This window comes from Beauveria bassiana (genome assembly GCF_000280675.1).
Source record: "Beauveria bassiana ARSEF 2860 unplaced genomic scaffold BBA_S00053, whole genome shotgun sequence".
NCBI lineage: Eukaryota > Fungi > Ascomycota > Sordariomycetes > Hypocreales > Cordycipitaceae > Beauveria > Beauveria bassiana.
The window spans coordinates 28,077-45,984 of NW_007930888.1; the positions used below are offsets into that span (position 1 = coordinate 28,077).

The 17,908-nt window shown below is 54.5% G+C and overlaps 7 protein-coding genes across 7 annotated transcripts; 5 read left to right on the forward strand and 2 right to left on the reverse strand.

Moving 5' to 3' along the window:
• Nucleotides 1-558: 558 nt before the first annotated feature.
• Nucleotides 559-1,733, forward strand: BBA_09405 (alkaline phytoceramidase; the record flags this gene model as incomplete). The annotated part of the gene is made up of 7 exons (XM_008604502.1): nucleotides 559-611; nucleotides 661-673; nucleotides 740-800; nucleotides 871-1,011; nucleotides 1,067-1,348; nucleotides 1,399-1,516; nucleotides 1,574-1,733. 7 exons carry the CDS (start codon nucleotides 559-561, stop codon nucleotides 1,731-1,733), a joined length of 828 nt encoding a protein of 275 aa, XP_008602724.1.
• Nucleotides 1,734-2,173: 440 nt separating this feature from the next.
• Nucleotides 2,174-6,166, reverse strand: BBA_09406 (class V chitinase Chi100; the record flags this gene model as incomplete). Its single annotated transcript, XM_008604503.1, has 9 exons — nucleotides 2,174-2,644; nucleotides 2,676-3,711; nucleotides 3,766-4,838; nucleotides 4,924-5,006; nucleotides 5,058-5,165; nucleotides 5,207-5,242; nucleotides 5,885-5,892; nucleotides 5,946-5,998; nucleotides 6,053-6,166. The coding sequence occupies 9 exons, from the start codon at nucleotides 6,164-6,166 to the stop codon at nucleotides 2,174-2,176; spliced, it is 2,982 nt and encodes a 993-aa protein (XP_008602725.1).
• A 627-nt stretch (nucleotides 6,167-6,793) lies between these two features.
• BBA_09407 (type 1 ribosome-inactivating protein musarmin 1) lies at nucleotides 6,794-8,443 on the forward strand (the record flags this gene model as incomplete). The annotated part of the gene is made up of 1 exon (XM_008604504.1): nucleotides 6,794-8,443. One exon carries the CDS (start codon nucleotides 6,794-6,796, stop codon nucleotides 8,441-8,443), a length of 1,650 nt encoding a protein of 549 aa, XP_008602726.1.
• Nucleotides 8,444-9,242: 799 nt separating this feature from the next.
• On the forward strand, nucleotides 9,243-10,349 carry BBA_09408 (uncharacterized protein; the record flags this gene model as incomplete). The annotated part of the gene is made up of 1 exon (XM_008604505.1): nucleotides 9,243-10,349. One exon carries the CDS (start codon nucleotides 9,243-9,245, stop codon nucleotides 10,347-10,349), a length of 1,107 nt encoding a protein of 368 aa, XP_008602727.1.
• Nucleotides 10,350-10,647: 298 nt separating this feature from the next.
• Nucleotides 10,648-11,562, reverse strand: BBA_09409 (RNase III domain-containing protein; the record flags this gene model as incomplete). The annotated part of the gene is made up of 3 exons (XM_008604506.1): nucleotides 10,648-10,794; nucleotides 10,857-11,086; nucleotides 11,169-11,562. 3 exons carry the CDS (start codon nucleotides 11,560-11,562, stop codon nucleotides 10,648-10,650), a joined length of 771 nt encoding a protein of 256 aa, XP_008602728.1.
• A 441-nt stretch (nucleotides 11,563-12,003) lies between these two features.
• On the forward strand, nucleotides 12,004-13,632 carry BBA_09410 (H3 K56 histone acetylation protein KAT11; the record flags this gene model as incomplete). Its single annotated transcript, XM_008604507.1, has 1 exon — nucleotides 12,004-13,632. The coding sequence occupies one exon, from the start codon at nucleotides 12,004-12,006 to the stop codon at nucleotides 13,630-13,632; it is 1,629 nt and encodes a 542-aa protein (XP_008602729.1).
• Nucleotides 13,633-15,578: 1,946 nt separating this feature from the next.
• Nucleotides 15,579-17,745, forward strand: BBA_09411 (major facilitator superfamily transporter; the record flags this gene model as incomplete). Its single annotated transcript, XM_008604508.1, has 5 exons — nucleotides 15,579-15,731; nucleotides 15,789-16,077; nucleotides 16,139-16,273; nucleotides 16,339-16,559; nucleotides 17,053-17,745. 5 exons carry the CDS (start codon nucleotides 15,579-15,581, stop codon nucleotides 17,743-17,745), a joined length of 1,491 nt encoding a protein of 496 aa, XP_008602730.1.
• Nucleotides 17,746-17,908: the final 163 nt, after the last annotated feature.

Genomic DNA, 17,908 nt, shown 5'->3' on the forward strand with positions numbered 1-17,908 from the left:
TAGTTATGTGACTATATATTCCTTTCTTCTATATCTTACCTATAGCTAACCTGCTATAGTATATATCTACGCCTTATATAGGAGTGTTTATAATAGCTTACTTACTTATCTAGCCTATTTACTTATTAAAGAAATTATATTAATAAATATTAAATATAATAAAGAGTAGTTAATTAAAGAGTAATTAAATATAAAAAACTTATTATTATTAGTTATTATCTAAGTTTAATTTATTATTATTATTATATATACTAATAATTAATAAGTTTAATAAAGATTTAAGTTCTAAATAAATAATATAGATTTTATAACATTTTTTATAATACTTTTTATGTAAGAGATTATTAAGAAGTTTTTTTAATATTAATAATATATTCTATTAGTAAACTACTAACTAGTGCTAATTAGGATATAGTAGATATTTAGCACGCTTGCGAAGCGAGGGTGCGGGTGCGGGCGCGGGCTTAACTTTCTTTGTCTATGATGAGTAAAAAGGGGTGGAATCTAAAATTTCTCTTCTTCTCCCAGTCCTACTTATGCTACAATCGACCGCAAATAATGGATAAAGGATGGAACAATGCATTCTGGGGCGAGGCTACATCGTATCTAAAGTACGTTTTAGACAACCCTGCTCATGTGCTAAAAGCTCACGATCTTTAGTTTCTGCGAGGAGGTACATTATCACCCATAGATTGTTGTGCTATACGACAATAACCTAACCCGACCGTGTTAATTTTAGGACTATGTCGTTACGCGATACATTGCTGAGTTTATCAATACACTCAGCAGCTTGACTTTTGGTTTGTTCAATCATCTACGTGATCCGAGATGGCTGGAACTTTGCATTGACTGACCTCGGTCGGCTTTTAGTTGCATATGGAGTATACGGCCTGTCCAGATTCGCCCTGAGAAGCCAAACCAGCGCTCGTCTGATTTCATATTGTGGATTGATTGGCGTCGGGATTTGCTCTGCTGGCTATCACATGACGCTAAAGTACCACACTCAAATGTGTACGTGCGGCGCCGTGTCCTTGATCCTTTGGAATCAATACTCACCTAATTTTAGCCGACGAATTGTCCATGCATCTTTTGACGACGCCACTGTTGTACCGACTCTTGACGTTCCAATCAAGCCCACGACGCACCAAATTTGTTGGCGTGCTGCTTGGCATGCTCTTTTCGACGGTCATGGTCACTCACATGCTCATGGATGAATTCCTCCTTCATGCAACGACTTTTGGCTTTGGCGTTTATTTAATTGCGACGCGCATATTAAAGCTCATTTCTCAGCAAGTGCCTGATCGTCACATTCGGGACAACCTTCGCAATATCGCCATATTTGGATGCTGTACGTAACCCCGTTTCAGAAACGAGAGCCTTTTCTTACATTTGGCATAGTAAATTTTGCCTTTGGATACTTTGTCTGGCTGCTGGATGACTGGCTGTGCCAGCTGTTGACAAATTTGAAGCATACCGTTGGTCTTCCGTTGGCTTTTCTTTTTGAGCTACATGGATGGTAAGCAGTTTTTGTCTTCATTTTTGCTCAAGATGGCCTCTAAATATGCATAACCAGGTGGCACATCTTTACAGCTATTGGTGGCTACATTGCCGTTGCGCTGGTCGATCTAATCACTTCAGGCAAAATTCACAAGGACCCTACCAGTGACCTTGCTTGGCCTGTCCCGCTGGCGACAAGGTTAATGGCGGGCGCTTTGCCATCGCCAAGAGGCTAATCCCGCCCACCAGGAATTGGTGAATCCAAAGTACGGAACTACAGTACGATCGTACATAGACAGGCATGGAAATGTAACGTAAGATGGGGCGTGCTAGATGGCGTGCGCGTATCCGAGGGTCGCGACAGGATTCCGGCAAACACAGTACGAAGAACAGGCATTCAAGTCGGCAAAGAGCACTGCTGCCGCTTATCACGAGACGAGAGACGATGACAACCAAATCCTGCTGCTTCAGGCCGCTACAGAGGGACACCTAACTGCTATTGATGTGTTGCTTAGAGCAAGTGCAAAAATCGGCATAGGAGAAGATAAAGGTCGGATACCGCTATCATAGGCTACCCAGCAGACCTCAAAAAGCGATGCCCGTTACCCGAGCTGTTCCCCAATCCATTGGCACATAGTGCGGACGCGTGCCCATGTTGACGATTTCTGGCTGGATACTAATGTAGAATCGCGCAAAACTCCTCCATCTCCTCTCTAGCGTACGGTACCGATGGAGGGCTGTCATTGGCCTTCCCGCCCCCCCTCGACCGCGTCCCCATCACCGACACCGTCTCCCTCCTCGCCGGACTGCGATTCTGCCAATCGTGCAGCTGAAAGAGCTCGTCCTCCTTACACGAGATTGCGGGACCGCCCGCGGACACAATGGCCCGCTCCACGCAGCCATCCTTGATGAAAAAGGGCAGGTTGAACTCCACGTGGGTCGAGTCCTCGTCCGTCTTGGACTGCCAGGACCATCCTGTGAGCGCGCCACAGCCATTCTCCTCCTTGTGGAGCTTCTTGCCGCCATCGGTCGCCCAACCTTCAATGTCGTAGATGGAAAACGTCCAGAAGAGGAAGCTGTCTGAGATGACGCAGCGTGCGTAGGGCTTTTTTTGTTGCGGGCGGTATGGAGACAGTTGTTGTAGGGGCTTGGTGGGGAGATAGGTAATCTTGCCAGACCGACTTGAACCAGGAGTACTCCACATCGGCGACGGATGTGGCCACGTCGTAGGGATCGATCGTCGCGGGAAAGTCATCCTCTCTAAGTAGACCGTCGAGCATGATGGTGTGGTGTCCGTCGGGCCGATCCGGGTCGTCCGGGTCGTCCGGGTCGCCGCCGGAGCTGCCGCCGCCGCCAAAGACGCTTGGTGGACAGAATGGGCAGTCCGAGTCGCACCAAAGAAGGCACGGCTTCCGGCATCCGTGACAGTCCGGCTGGGCAGTGGGCTCCGGTACCTTGCCCGATTTCCACGTCGGTGTCTTCGAGTTGAGCACCGGGTCGACCGTGCCGGGCGTGGGTTTGCTAGACGGGTACGGATGGGGCGTGACGACGACGCCAGTGGGAAGCAAGGTCCTGCCTCCGATAATGATGGTGCTCTTCCCAAACGTCTCTGTCTCCACGGGCGGGACATAGGTCTTGGTGCCCCAGATGATGGCCGCTGGTGTCGTCGTCGACGTCGACGTAGGGCTGATGATTGACGTCGTGCCGTCGATGACGGGTGTGACCTGGACCGTGAACGGGAACGGGGGCGGCTGCACGGAGCTCGTAAGGATGATGGGGCCGCCGCCGGTGCTGCTCGCGTTGTTGAGCCCGACGCCCCAGACGGGGATTGCCGTGGTGACGAGCGGAGGGATGGACAGGACGGTGTGCCATGTGACGTAGACGTTGGCCGGATACGTCGAGGTGATGCCGCTTCGCGTCGTCGTCTTGATCGTCGGGCTCGAGTAGCTGACCACGGTGCTCCACGGCTCAAAGGTGATGGTTGTCGGCGACGCGAGCGGCATCGGCGGCCACACGAGGGTCGCGCCGGGAGGCGCCGTGACAAGCTGCGTGGCCGACTGCCAGATGTTGGGGTCGACGTAGATGGTCTTGTGCGAGTCAGCAGCCCCATCAGATTCCTCGCCGCTCTCGGATTGCAGGTCCACGGCCCAGTCGGCGGTCCCGAGGAAGTTCATGCCCTTGTAGAGAAGCTTGCGAAAGGCCTTATTCTGCGGGCTCATGTGGGCGACCCATTGTGTATTGTTGAAGACGACAATGTCCTAGTAGGACCCCGGGTCGAGGTGCGTCTGCGCCGACGGGCTGTGGGCCAGGATCTCGTTGATCTCAAAGTCAGAGATGTAGCCGGCGGTGCCGGTGCAGCGGCCCTTGTACGCGCCGGACTCTGGGCCGGTGTAGGTGCACTGCTCCGTCCAGCAGCCGGCCTCGGACATCTGGAACGAGCGGCCGTAGCTGCTGACGCCAACAACGATCATATCCGATGGCACGTCGGCCTTTGTGATCCTGGACAGTGCGTTGATGGTCTCGGTGAGGTTGACGTGCGAGCGCAGGCAGTTGCCGAGCCCCTGCTCGTAGGAGCCGCAACCCGGGGAGGAGTACTTGTTGGTGTAGTCCCACTGCCCGTGCAGGTCGTACGTCATGAAGACGATGTAGTCGACGACGAGGCTGATGCCCTGGATAGGGAAGTGCTGCAAATACCAGTACGACGCCGGCGCGGTCACGGAGATAGACTTGCCCTCGGGCATCTTCTTTCGCAGCTGTTGAAAGAAGAGGTAGAAGCCGACCTGGTCGTCGAGGGTACCGGGGGGGATGCCGGGAATGTCAGGCTCATCGGGGTACTCCCAGTCCCAGTCGACGCCATCCAGGTCATTGTCCGTCAGGAACTTGACGACATTGTCGATGAGCTTGCCGCGGTTCACCTCACCGCGAAAGGCGCTGCGGAATATCTTATAGGTGGCGGGATCTGTGGAGAATGCCCAGCCACCGATGGAAACAATCTTTTTAATCCCCGTCAGAGTCCTGAACAGTTGAAACTGTGTCGCCGTGTCATCAACGCTGACGGACAGGTCGTCGGTGAGCACAGCAAATGAGAAGTGAGCGTGGGTGTACTTGGAGGCGTCGATCTGATCCGCGGCCATGCGCAGGCAGGGGCGGTCCCAGTCATAGGCCTCAAAGTAGGCAATGGTATAGGTGTTTTTGGGGGTGTGGCCGGTGATGACGTCGGTGCCGCAGTTGGAGATGCACCCATTCTCGCCGGGAGCGGCTGTGCCGGGGGCTCCGGTGGGGGACTTGGAGGGCGTGCCGCCAATAGGAGGCCGCTGAAGATATTTGGTGCATGCCACAGCCTACTACAGCGTATACTTTTCATTCACTGTCTTTCTGCAAGAGTCCCAAGGAATCCCGGGTGTTTTCGTCAGATGGCAGAGATACGTGCGCGGAACGGATAATTATCTCTAGAATGCCGCAATATCGTTTGGTCATTGACGGCCACAACGGGCGAGGGTCTGAGGCAGCTGCAAAGTTAGTCAGTGTTGCATGCAATGGTTGTGGCCCTTAAAAAATACCCCGATCGTCCGATGAGGAGTCTGCGGACGTTTGGCTTGTCATGATTGCCTCAATTGCGTAGTCGTTGGTGATGATGTTGGGACGAAGCCGGTCCCCGCTCGCAGTTCCTGTTTGTAGGGGCACACTTGATGAATACCTACAAACATACCTCCTTCACACGTGGCCGAGGTCGCTGCTTGACCGCCTATATTTCATTTCTTATATAGCATAAGAAAGTGCCCACGTGAAATTTTCCTCAGAATTGATCACTAAATCAAAGCCGTCGTTCTGGAACGTGTCCGACGGCGGTGGCTGAAGCCGCTCAAGATGAGAACGATTATTCTCTATATTCTAGGTGCCCATTGCTAAACATCTGAAAGTGGTGTGAGCTGGCCGGTGAGTGTTCCCCCCGTGTGAATCTATACCAAGACTGAGAGACTGAGAGAATGATGTGCGTCTTGGCCCTGATTGTCAGCACCACATGCAATACAAAGACCGATATGCCGAAACCCTCGAGAACCTACTGCATTACCGCGCTGGCTTCAAGTTGCAAAATCCGCTTTTTCGACGCATTTGCAAGCTTCATGTAAGCCACGACCCGGCCAAGTACTGATTATACTCCTTGGTGACGGAGAAGAAGCTACACGTAATGTCGGGATCGTGTCCGACTTCCTGCTTGAATCAAGCCTCGGAGCTTTTCCCCCGAAAACACGTTTCTTGACGCATAATTCAAGCTTGTTTATTGTCGCAGCAAAGGCCTGTCATTCGGAGGCTGCACTGCAGGGTATGTGTGCATCGGGGTCTAGGAATTTGTTCCGACCGGATCTTCGCTGTTGCCTTTACGTACTATTTAGCCTTGATAGGCGGTATTAGGTCCGCTATAGATGCACAACATATGATTGTCTTACATCGCGTAACTTCGCGGCAGCCATTCCTCCAATGACCGGCTCTGTCCTGATTGCTGCATGTCATGTAAGGCTACTGTGATGAGACACGCACATCTACATGGCCCTACATTCTTGTCTCTCGTCGGCAATTCTTCGATTGAGGGGAGTGTCTCCATATGCGTCTTCCTTTCAACATGATAAATACCGAACTGGCTGGATTCTTTGGGGCTACGCCGATCCATTTTTAATTAAAGTCGAGTTGTGGCTGCTGTGGCCTTTGCCGTGCAGATGCTGTCGCTGCGGGGAAGACGGTCGCGACATGCCATATACGATGGGAAGTGCAAACGATAGATCTGTGAGCGTATACGACGTGGAAGGAGAGCTGGCGTGCTTGGCTAGCTTGTCACTTATCACGAAGCAGAATACGACTGTCGCGCAACGAAAGTGTGTGAAATATGGAGTGGCACGGGGTAGTCTTCATGACAGGCCTCGAGGATCATGAACTGGTAGAAGTCCCGATATATCGACGTCGTGGCTTTCTACAACAGGACGAAGGATGAGACAAGCAAAGAAAATGGATTCATTATTCGGTCACTGTCTCAACTACTTGGAGAGTTCAGCTAGCCACACGACACTGCAGACATGACGGATCAGTTGTACGTTGACGTGATGCATCTTGAGAGTAGACAACATGCTTTACAAAGGACGAAGCAGATCGGAGCTAGCAGCCCGAGCAAGTGAAAAGATAGAACTATAAGAGGACAGAAAGTATCTGCCAAAACACTCCTCGTCCTTCCCAAGTCATGCAGACCTAGAAAGACTCACCTCTTTTAAGCATCTCTAACATGATGAAAGGCTCATCTGCCGCAATGCTCTTCCGTTTTCTGTGCTTCACTCTGGCCTTGCTGGTCAGCACCGCTCATGCCATCCCTACGCACTCGGAGCTGCAGCCGCGTGCTGCGGCTGCAGAAAAGATCCCTCCGCGTTCCTTTGATCTTGACACGCAGGGCGCGGAAGGATATACCAAATTCTTGGAGGACTTGCGCACCGAGCTGGCGGCTTGCCGTCGGTCAGAAGCGCTCCGTGTTCTTCCTCCCCAGACGCTGAACCCGACGGCCGAAACGGTCGACTGGTTCGACTTGGGCCTGCACACTGGCGGCTTCACTATCACGGTGCGGCTTCGGGCTGACAACCTGTACCTCCTCGGCTACCGCGTCGAGCCCTTTGCAAACTCAAACTGGCGCGCGTTCTCAGACGCACAACGGCTGGTCACCGGCTCTACCGCCCTCCCGGGCGGCTTCACCTACTCGCGGCTGGAGACGCAGGCGGGCCTACGCCGGCCGGAGCTACCGCTCGGCCTGAGCGCGCTCCGCGGCGCCGTCTCCTACCTCGCCACCCACCCGCAGGACCCGAGTAACGAGGAAGAGAAGAAGTCGCTAGCCAAGGCCCTACTGGTCGTCGTGCAGATGCTCTGTGAGGCGATGCGCTTCCGCCTCATCGGGGACCACGTGGCCGCCGAGAGTGCGCAGATCACGGAGCGCATGACGCGCCTCGAAAACGACTGGGCCGACATCTCGGAAGCGGTGCTGCGCGGCGACACCACCTACACGGACAGTACGCCGCTGCTCGCCAACGAGAACCAGATGCAGAAGTGGGAGCTGCGGACGCTCGCGGCGGCCATTGCCATCCTGGGCCTCGCGCTGCAGCCGTCGCTGCCGGGCCCGCGCCTTTTGGAGATGAAGGCGCGTCAAGACCAATGCGGAGCGACGCCACAGGGTCGCACTCTGCTGGAAGTATACTTTGTGCGTATTGACAATATTGACAACGAGGACCCTGGCGACCTATACGGCAGCATCACCGCCACCGACGCGCTCGGCACCGACACCCTCTGGAAGCAGGACCCGTCCTTCAAGATCAAGCCGGGCCAGGACGTGCCGCTAACGGGCCCTTCGCGGCCCATCTCAGGTTCCGGGGCCTTTTCCATCGACCTAGATCTCTGGGACCACGACTCGTGGCCGGACCCGTCGTTTGACGACCAGGTGGCCCGCGGCAGCGTGCAGTGGAACCCCGAGGACCCAAGCAACACGTACGACACGACGCACTACCAGCAGATCACGGGCAACTCTGGGTCCGCGTCGGTGCGGTACGCGGTCCTGCAGCGGGCCGTCACCGCGCACGTCTCTGTCGTGCTGGCGAAAGGGGACGAGAACCCAGACGACGGGACCATCACGGCGGGCACCAGGCTGGACAAGGTTGTGCTGTTTGACGTTGCCTGCGAGAGCGGCAAGACCGTGTCGGTCAGCGAGGGCAGCCCGGTCCCGCTGCGGCGCTCAGTGCTGGCGGTGTCCCTGGATGACAGTCTCACGATCGAGGCTCGTCTCTGGGACTGGGACCAAGTCTCCAGCAACGACGAGATTGCGAATGGGAGTGAGGCGTTTGCGGCCAAGGCGGACACAAAGAAGACAATCAGCGGAGCGTCTGGCAGGGTTGACGTCAACGTAGAATGGGTCGAGCTGTGATGTGGCTGGTGTCGCCATGCCATTTATTAATAACGGGAGGACAGCGAGCACTAGGTCGTTGTACGGAGTTCTCCATGAGAGTTTAAGCTCGGCCGGCCTAGAGCAGGGTTCACTCTTTCTTCTTGCTTGACATAGGTTCACGACTTTAATAATATGATGTATTCACGGCAAACCCCTCAGACAAATAGCTGTATCATGTAGAGGTGGGAGTTAGGGGGGGCGCTGTCTCGGGTAGATTTGCTGCGAGAACTAGTCGATACTAGTGCCGTACACTTTCAAGACTTTGTACCTAGTTGGATGAGTTGTCTTGTGTTCACATTTATATGAACTAGCGCTGAAGCCAGAGCGAGTATAGATACCCAAGGTAGACCTAGTGCTAGGAATTCTTTCCCTCTGCCCTCATTCATTCATTAACAATGTTCTATTTCTTGAAATCTGTATAGTTCTCTTGATTTCTTCCTTCCTGCCGTTTTCATAAATTAATCGTACGACCTTTGAGACACCGGGTACCGCAGCAATAAGTCTCATGACGTATTGTTTGGTACATCCGGAGCTCCGCTGAAAATCAAGCCCACTTTAGCCTTCTCTCCCCAATGAACCCCAAATCCTCTTCCGTCATCTCTACAACATCAACGGCACACATCAACCATATCTTGCTCTTTTCTTGGTATATGCTGTCGCTACATCGACGACCAAACCGACATCTCTCGCCGAGAGGCATTTAATATCATCAACCCCGCCTCGTCTCTTCTTCTTCCCCGCCGACGACACTTCATCATCGCCCCTCCCGACCGCCGTCATGGCCCCTCCTCTCGTGCTCACCGCGCGCACGCGCACCCTCATGATTGTGCCCATCTTCCTCGCCATCGCCACCGTCTTTGCACTATTTGCGCACTCCGACGTCAACACGCCGATGCTGTGGTCGCAGTGCCACGCGCACGCGCGCATCCCCGCCCTGAGCCGTGTCCCGCTGCTTGGCACGCCGCTCTGCTACCTCGTCAGCTTCTTCCGCGCCGCCCTCGACGCGACGCGCGGCCGTGCCATCATGGCCGTCGTTCTGGCGTTTGCCGGCGCGCTACTGACTGTCTGCGCTGCCGAGTCGGCCCGCGGCTGCAACCGCCCTGCGCGCCTCGTCGCCAACCCGACGCCCGCCTGGCTGCTGTTCAACTTGCTCGGCGGCGCCCTCGTCTGGCAGCTGCTCATTGTGCCCGCGCAGATTCAGCGCCTGCGCAACGTCTTTCTTGCGCACAAGGTAGGGACGGCCGACGAGGAGGGCGAGGTGGGCGGCGACCGGCTCGCGGCACTGCGGCTTGACCGCGACCGCAATGTGGCTAGCTCCGAGGTCGTTGCCATTCCTGTGGCTGTCGCGCTGGGTTACTACCTGCCGTCGATACTGATGCTCGTCTTCCGCAGCCCGGTCGCCATTGGCGTCTGGCTGCTTTTCCCGCTTTACGTCTCCCTGCTCCGCCAGGGCATCCGCTGGGGCGTGCAGCGCACCTGGGACTACACCGCCGAGCGCACTGTGCACCTCGAGACGCACCGCCGCAGCCTGCTTGCCGTGTACGCTCTGCCGTTTTTGTCGTCTCTGCTCGCCCACTCCGCCATTATCTGGAGCCTGACCCGTCCGGACGACCGCAAGGAGATGACGCGTTCGTGCGTCACGTTTATCGTGATTGACTTTGCCTTTATCGGCGCCACCGTCCTCTACTGGGTGCTCGTCGAGACCAACTGGAGGGTTCCCGCGTACATGGTTGGCCTTTCGGCTTTGCTCGGTCCCGGTGCGGGAGTCCTCGGTGGCTGGCTGCTCCGTGAGAATGTCATCCAGACTGAACTCGATGCCGTACTTGACCTTGCTGTTACTGAGGAGACGGCTGATGAACCATCTGAGCAGACCCCTCTGCTCTAAGCGATACGAGACATGTACCTGGAGTTGGAACCCGAAACAACCACTAATTTGGGAATGTTGGAACTCGGTTGTAGTTGGCAGTCTTTTAATACCTTGAGCGTTTGTCGTGTGTTGACATATAATATATCCCAGCGCGAAACCTGTCTGCATAACAAGCGTCATATTGAGCCATAATTTTTGAATGAATAAAAGTTATTTTTATACAAGCCCGCCGTCTAAATAGTACAGTGTATGTGGTATACGTAGAGGGTATGAGTACAGGCAGCGCTCTTCTGCCGCACATTTCAGAGAATGCCATTTATTTTTTGGGGATCCTAGCCATGATGCGCTCGCGGATGATCCGGTTCGCCACAGCAGTGCCATGTTGCAGCGTGATGGCGCCAACAATGGCCATGACCGCGCCAGTCAGCACGACTTCCACACCACTTGATTCGAGTTCGCTGACCTGTAGAATATTAGCGAGTCGTTGAAAAGAAAAATACTTGCATTCTCGCACGCTGCACGTACCAAACGAGGTTTCCACCGCACAGTGCTGTCCAGGCCAACGGATCGGGCCAGCGCAGCCAGCTTCTCCTTGCCGACAGTGTCGCGCGCGTCAACAAGGCTCAGGTTATCCACCGGCGCGAGCTTCGGGTGCTCAAACGGCTGTCGGTCGAATTCGTCCTTTTGTTGCGCCCGAGGGTCCGCGGGCTTGCTCACAATGTCCTTGACTGCCTCGACGTCGAGGGCCATGCGACCTATCTCTCGTTAGCCTCGTCTCCCTCCACGAGCCAGCCGCTGCGGCGCGGCCGCCCATTATGCTGCTGAATGTGCACATACCAACCATTGCCAGTCGGTCGTTGAAGCCTCTCCGTCCCTGATCGAAGCTCTTGTGCGTGACTGCTAGCCACTTGAGCTCGTCAGGGAGCATCTTGCTGCCCCCCTGTCCGAGCAGCCTCTCGTACATTTGATCCAACCGCGCAGGGTCGTTATTGACCGCCCACACCTTGTTCTTGGGATTCTTGGCAAAATCCATCTGCAATGGCGCCTTCATGCCCGCGGGCGTCTGGCTCCATCGTGGCGCTGACGTCTTGGACTCCCGGGACTCGGAGATCTTGAACGACTCGGGGGTTTCGGCGGCCGTTGTCGTGGTGTATGAGCGCGCGCAGGGTAGAATCATGCGCGCGCCTTGCCGGCTGCGCAAAAGACTCATGCGGCAAGGTTGCAATGCCATTGTGTGTCGTGTGGTGGTCTTCGGCAAGATCTACAGCTTTCCATTCGATGGATGGAAGCTTTCGCAACTTTGCTGAGGATAAATTTCTGCACGTGACCCAGCGAAAGCGTTTGTGGCTGCTGTGGCGCAAGCTCAGGCAAAGTCGGCATGCATGGAACTATTCAAGATTTTTCGTTTTAATAATTGAAGGGGGAGAGCCTGTATTGATATGCGTAGTAAATATGTGACAAGATATTTCATTTAGACTCCATGTCGCTCATTTTTTCTTGGTGAAGTATTTTGCATGCTGTATTGTGCCACTTGTAAGTGGTGCGCCACATTGCTCTGACGTCGCGTCCTGGCTTAATTGAAACGCGTTTCCCACACTGTCTCGCGGCTGGGCTTGGCCTCAACCTGTACCTCAACCCTTGATAATTTGTCCAATTACGAAGCAAGACGACCATGTCGACCAACGAATCGACGGGCAATGGCCTGCGCGCCAGATTGGAACCCATCTTGCCAAAAGGCCGCCCATTCGGGATCCTTCACCTCTCTACGCCGCCTACCAAGTGTGCTGCCCTGTACTCAGCGCCGCCCAACCAGCGACCCGACCGGACGTTTTGCGAGAGCCATTTTCTGGCCGTTTCGATCAAAATTCCCGACGATGTGGGAGCTGTCTCTGGAGGTGAAAAAGAAAAGAATGTTCTCGTTTTCGGCGTGGAAATTCTTCTGTACTCGACGATGCATACTACGACACTGTTCGTCTCCAAGGCGGATTCGACAGGATACCTGAGCCTGCTTAAGCTGCCCAAGGGCTCACCGAGCCCTATACGCGAGGTTTGTGGCGCGTTCATCTCACATTTGGTCGAAACCCGACGGCGCACGGGCAAGCAATTCATTGTCAGCCTGTTTGCGCGGGCGCAATCGCAGTATCTCTTCCCTGGGAGCGTCCACAACAGCGGAAAGCACGTACTGGACGACCGCGGCCTAGTTAAGTGGTGGTGTCGCGTCCTCAGTCCGCTGCTCGAGACGCCGCCCAGGGGCAGCTTGCCTCCTTGGGGCAGCGTGAGGGGATATCTCGTGGTGCCGGGTCTGGAAGAATACGAGACGAGAGCGTTTCTGCCGCGCGCGCTGCTACCCTTGTGGTCGCTCACACACCCGCTAGAGAGGATATCACACTATACGAAGGAGCTTGACTGGGTGCCGCCGCGGTGTCTGATACCCCGCTACCCCGACGATCCGAAATCGAGATTCCGAGACGAGCTTGACGAAGAGGCCGCGCAGTCGGGCGGCATGCGCAAGGTGGGCGCGTGGCAGAGCGTCAAGTCGCTGGACGTGTTTTGGGATATGATGGCGTTTCGGCAGGAGTGCTCCAGCGGCCGCCTGACGGGCTTCATCTGGGTCGTATTTGATGACGTGCCGCAAGACAATGGCATGCCGCCCGCCGCCGCCGCCGCCGTGTCCACCCCCGACACCACGCCGGGTAAGGTCTCGGGCGCGTCTGACAAGCCACACAAAAACGCCGCCGTTGAGAAGCGCGCCATGGACCGAAAGAAGAAGAAAAGGAAGCTGCGCGGCGTAATCGTTACGCGCCCGCCGCGCGTCAAGACGGAGCAAAGGAACCGCCTGCTGGAGCGGTGCTCGACGGCGACACCGCACTATGTGTGGCCGACGAGCGGCCGCGGTGAGCGCATCGTGAGCGAGCCTGCGTACAAGCGCATCGTGGAGCTGCTCCTGCACCTCGACTTTGCGACGCTGGACAAGGCCGCAGGCAGCACGCGGCGGTGGGTCAGTGAGGTGGGCATGGGCAGTGTCTGGGGCTACGACGTGACGGGCACAATGGAATTTTCTCCTGTGGCGGCAGCAGGGAATGGAGATGCGGCAGCGGCGGTAACGACTGTAAATAATTTGTCGGGCTTGGTCAAGCGCAAGAGGAGCACGACGGACTCGGCGGAGAGAGCGGCGGACGGCGGCGCGCCGAATGTGCTTGGCGCAGGGCTGGTGAAGAAAAAGCCAAAGTCAAACGAGGTTGAGGAGGGGAGTGTCAATGTTCTCTCAACGGGCTTGGTGCGCAAAAAGGAAAAGCCGTAAGCATCTGTGAGGTCTTTTGTTTTGTTTCGGGGGATAGGCGTTGGCTATTCTTTTTAATGTATAGCAGAGCATGACAGATGTAGGCGGACAATTGTGTTTTTTTGCTTCGTATTTTTTCTCCGATATCCAAATTCGCAATGATATGGGAGATGCGCGCATCATCTATTGATCTGCGAATCCAGTGCGTCCGTCTCAACCATTACGCGACTCTGGGGATGTGGCAATGCCCTGCCAAGTAGAGCGTCGGCTATCGCTAAAGTAGCCCAGCACGCGACACCAACAATGAATATTGGACGACCTAGTAATACCTATTACCTATTGTATGACGGAAGCAGCGCACGTGCTCAATTCCCTTTTTTACCGCGCTGCCAAGTGTGGACCCCAACTACTGCCAACTAGTCATTCGGTTCGCCGCAACCATAAGACAGGGCTACCGGCATTGGCAAGCCCACTTGCGCATTTCGGCCATTATGCTGAATTGGGCCGCCTGAAGCCTCATTTTGGTCATGGCTGCATAATTTCTGTGTGGTTTTTCTTGTCTCGTATATTTTCTCTGGGGGCGTGATCCGCAACCGCCCACAGTCTTGGCATGACAGCCATCTTATTACCCCCTAGTCAATTGCCGCTGTCTTCGGGGGGCGCCGGTGGTGGCTGTTTCCTTTGATGGCGCACAATACAACATTGACACGAATTTTTCGGCTTTAGTTTATCCTGAGGGAGAGCTGATGCGGTTTCTATATGGGAGTCAAACTACTTTGTAACTAGGTAGTTACTTAGCTCTTCCTCAATCTGGCAACCTTAATCATGTGTCAGTCGCGTCCCACTTGCCCTGAGAGTAACCCTGTCCTCAGACTCCGCTGAAGCGCCGTTTGGTCATGTGGGAACTATTATCATTACACAGTGCGCATCAGGTCAGGAGGATAGTTAGGGCTCAAATGGTTAAGGGCAAGCGGGCCGCCTACTTAGCACGCGCAGCTCCGTAAGAGACAGACCAAGGACGACGACGTCACAAGAAGAACGAGTTGTATTTACAAGACGAAAGCCGTGACCAGGTCAATAGGCGGCCTTTCCAGTCCCGTCTAGGACATTCGGCGGCGGAGGTGGGGTAGTAGTCTACTGCCCAACTACCCAACTACCTAGTAACTAACTAGATGGGGGCTGTAGGCCACAGGGCTGTCCGATGTTTTCCTCACCTTGCCCTTTTTTCCACGATGCACGTACGGATCTGTGCGCACAACTCCGTCTTCTCTACTTGTCCAACCATCAGGTCTCACCAGCAAAACTCTTTTCGCCGGGGAAGGCCACGGTCAAAATGACACGTGCAAATATAGACATTTGCTACAGGGATGCGAAAAGCAACTTCTGAAAAGCCCATGGGGAATGGGATGGGGAACGCCTGCTCCTTGACCGAGCGGATCCAGCGCCGCGCCGGCTCAAGGTCGCGTACGCCGTACTGTAAGGACATTCGTGGCTCAACAACAATTCTTCCCTGCATGCTCCATACTCCATACCTACTAAGGTAGGTAGATACTCTGTGCGTCAGTAAACCTAGGTCATTCTTTTCAGTACCTATTTACTTGCCCGTTTGCAGTGTGGGTCGACGACGCCCGAGGCAACCCATCCCATCACACGGCAGCCACACACACTCTACCGTTTCTTGCTTCCTCTCTCTCTCTCTCTCTATCTCACACTCCATCTCCCTCTATTTTCCCTTTTACTTCTTCTTTCTCCCTCTTTTTTTTTTGCATAGTTAGTCCGCCATCTTGTTTACATCTTCTTCTTCTAGAGTCCCATACCTCGCGGACAGAAGCCGCCGCCACGCACCCGATTCTGCGTTTCCGGCTGCGAAACTTTGAACACGGGCCAAACAAAGCATTGGCGACTTTCTAGCACTCCAGGAACTTCTCTTCTTTAGAAGCGAACATCTGCTGCGGGTTTACGTCAACATGTTTGGATTCGGTAAAAAGAGCAACGAGCCCGCGCCGGCGGCCGACGTCGCGGACGCCGAGCACAATGCTCCCCGCAAGAGCTGGAGAGAAACAATGATGCCCGTCTTTGCCTGCGGTTCCGGTCTCTTTTCCGACGGCTACATCAACAACGTATGTCTACTCTGCCTGCCGTTCTCCTCTCTCGTACTAATTTGAAGCCGCTCCAAGGTCATTGGTTCCGTCAACACCATCCTCACGACCCAGTATGACACCGTCTACACCAAGTCGCCCGCGTATAACTCCGTCGCCAGTATTGCTTTTGCAGGCATCGTTGTCGGCCAGCTTCTATTTGGCTTCCTGTCCGACCATTGGTCGCGCGCCAACTCGCTGACCCTTTCCACCGTCATCCTCATCATCTTCACCGCGCTCGCGGCCGGCTCGTACTGGAAGGGCGACCCTTCAGGAATGTTTAGTATGCTGACGGCGTGGCGTTTCTTTGTCGGTGTCGGTATTGGAGGTTTGTATTTCCTCGGGATTTGTCTCATCTCCTGCGGTAATAAAAGGCTAACCATACACAGGTGAGTATCCTGCTGGAAGTGTCGGCGCAGCTGAATCCACCGGCGAGCTCAAGGCAGGCACGCGCCATCGCTGGTTTATCCTCTTTACCAATACCATGATCAACGGCGGCTTCGTCATGGGCGCCTTTATACCTTGTAAGTCACCCTTTCGGTCTCATCGTCACATCCAACAGCGGGAGGCACCGACTAACCTCTACAAGTTGTCATTGCTTCTGGCACGAACAATTACGAGGTAATGTGGCGCTGTGCCCTCGGCGTTGGCGTCATCTTCCCCCTCATTCTGCTCTATCTGCGCATCAAGCTCGAAGACCCCGACGACTTCAACAAAAACTCGATGCGCCGCCACACACCCTATCTTCTCGTTCTCAAGTTCTACGGCTTCCGTCTCTTTTGCGTCTCTCTGATATGGTTCCTCTACAACGTACGTCATCTCCGTTGAGGGCTGCGAAATTAACAACAATTTTTGAATATTCAACAGCAGCGTAAGCCCGCTATGGAATGATGGGCACTGATGAGCTCTTGATGAGCATGCCACTCATCAGCAGAAGTCACTCAACCGCTCGAAGTCACTATTCTTCACACAGCTAAACATACTGGCCAGCAGCTCGCCAGAGCTGCCAAAGAGCCAAGGCCTATGTATCAGCAGTGCCCACCAGAGCCCCGAAAAAGCCGCCAAAGAAGCACAGAAATTTTCGTAAGAAACACCTCGAAGAGGCTGCAAGGTAGCCACGGCTACTGAGGGATAGTCTCTGTATAGGTACAAAGTGGTACTTGGCATAAGGCTGGCTTCGGCGGGCTCTGATTGGTTCGAGCTGGCAAGTGACCTTCCGTTGTTGAATATTCGAAATGTGTTGTAGATTGAGCAGTCCTCCTACCCGGCTCTCCCCATCCGTCATCTCCTAACCCTCGCATAGTTCTCCGTTTACGCGTTTGGAATCTACTCCTCCACCATCCTTCGCGGCATCTACGGCGAAGGCGCCCCCCTCTCGCGTGTCTTTGGCTGGAATACTGTTATCAACATGTTTTACCTCCCTGGGTCTATTTTCGGCGCCTTCGTCTCAGACTGGATCGGTCCTAAGCATGCTCTTGCCCTTGGCGTCTTCCTACAGTCCCTTGTCGCCTTCATCATGGCCGGCGTCTACGCCCACATCTCCAAACACGTCGCTGCCTTTGCCGTCGTCTACGGCATTTTCCTCTCCCTCGGCGAGATTGGTCCCGGTAACAACATTGGCCTGCTCGCCGCCAAGACGTGCGCCACGGGCGTTCGCGGTCGCTACTACGGCATCGCTGCTGCCATCGGTAAAATTGGCGCCTTTGTCGGAACTTGGGTTTTCCCCCTCATCAGCAAAGCCGGCGGCAACGACGTCGAGTCGGCCCAGTACCCGTTCTACGTCGCCGCGAGTTTGTGCGTCCTGTCGGGTATCATTACCCTGACGCTGGTGCCCACTGTCGGTCAAGATACCATTTCCAAGGAGGATGACCGTTTCCGTGCGTACCTAGAGAGTCAGGGCTGGGACACGACGCAGCTCGGCATGGGGAAGGCTGCTTCCAATGCGCCCGAGGCGGTCGTTGTGGAAAATGTGGCCGAGAAGCAGTTAACTGGCTGACCTGGTTGTTTGTTTTCAAGCCGTCAGGTACAGACAGGGTATAACAAGACAACACTGTTTTTGTAAATTTGTAGATGCGATAGAAAATGTAGTCGAGAAGCAGCAACAAGACGGCACTGCTTTTGTAGTCTGTAGATGCAAACAAAGGAAAAGCAACAATCTA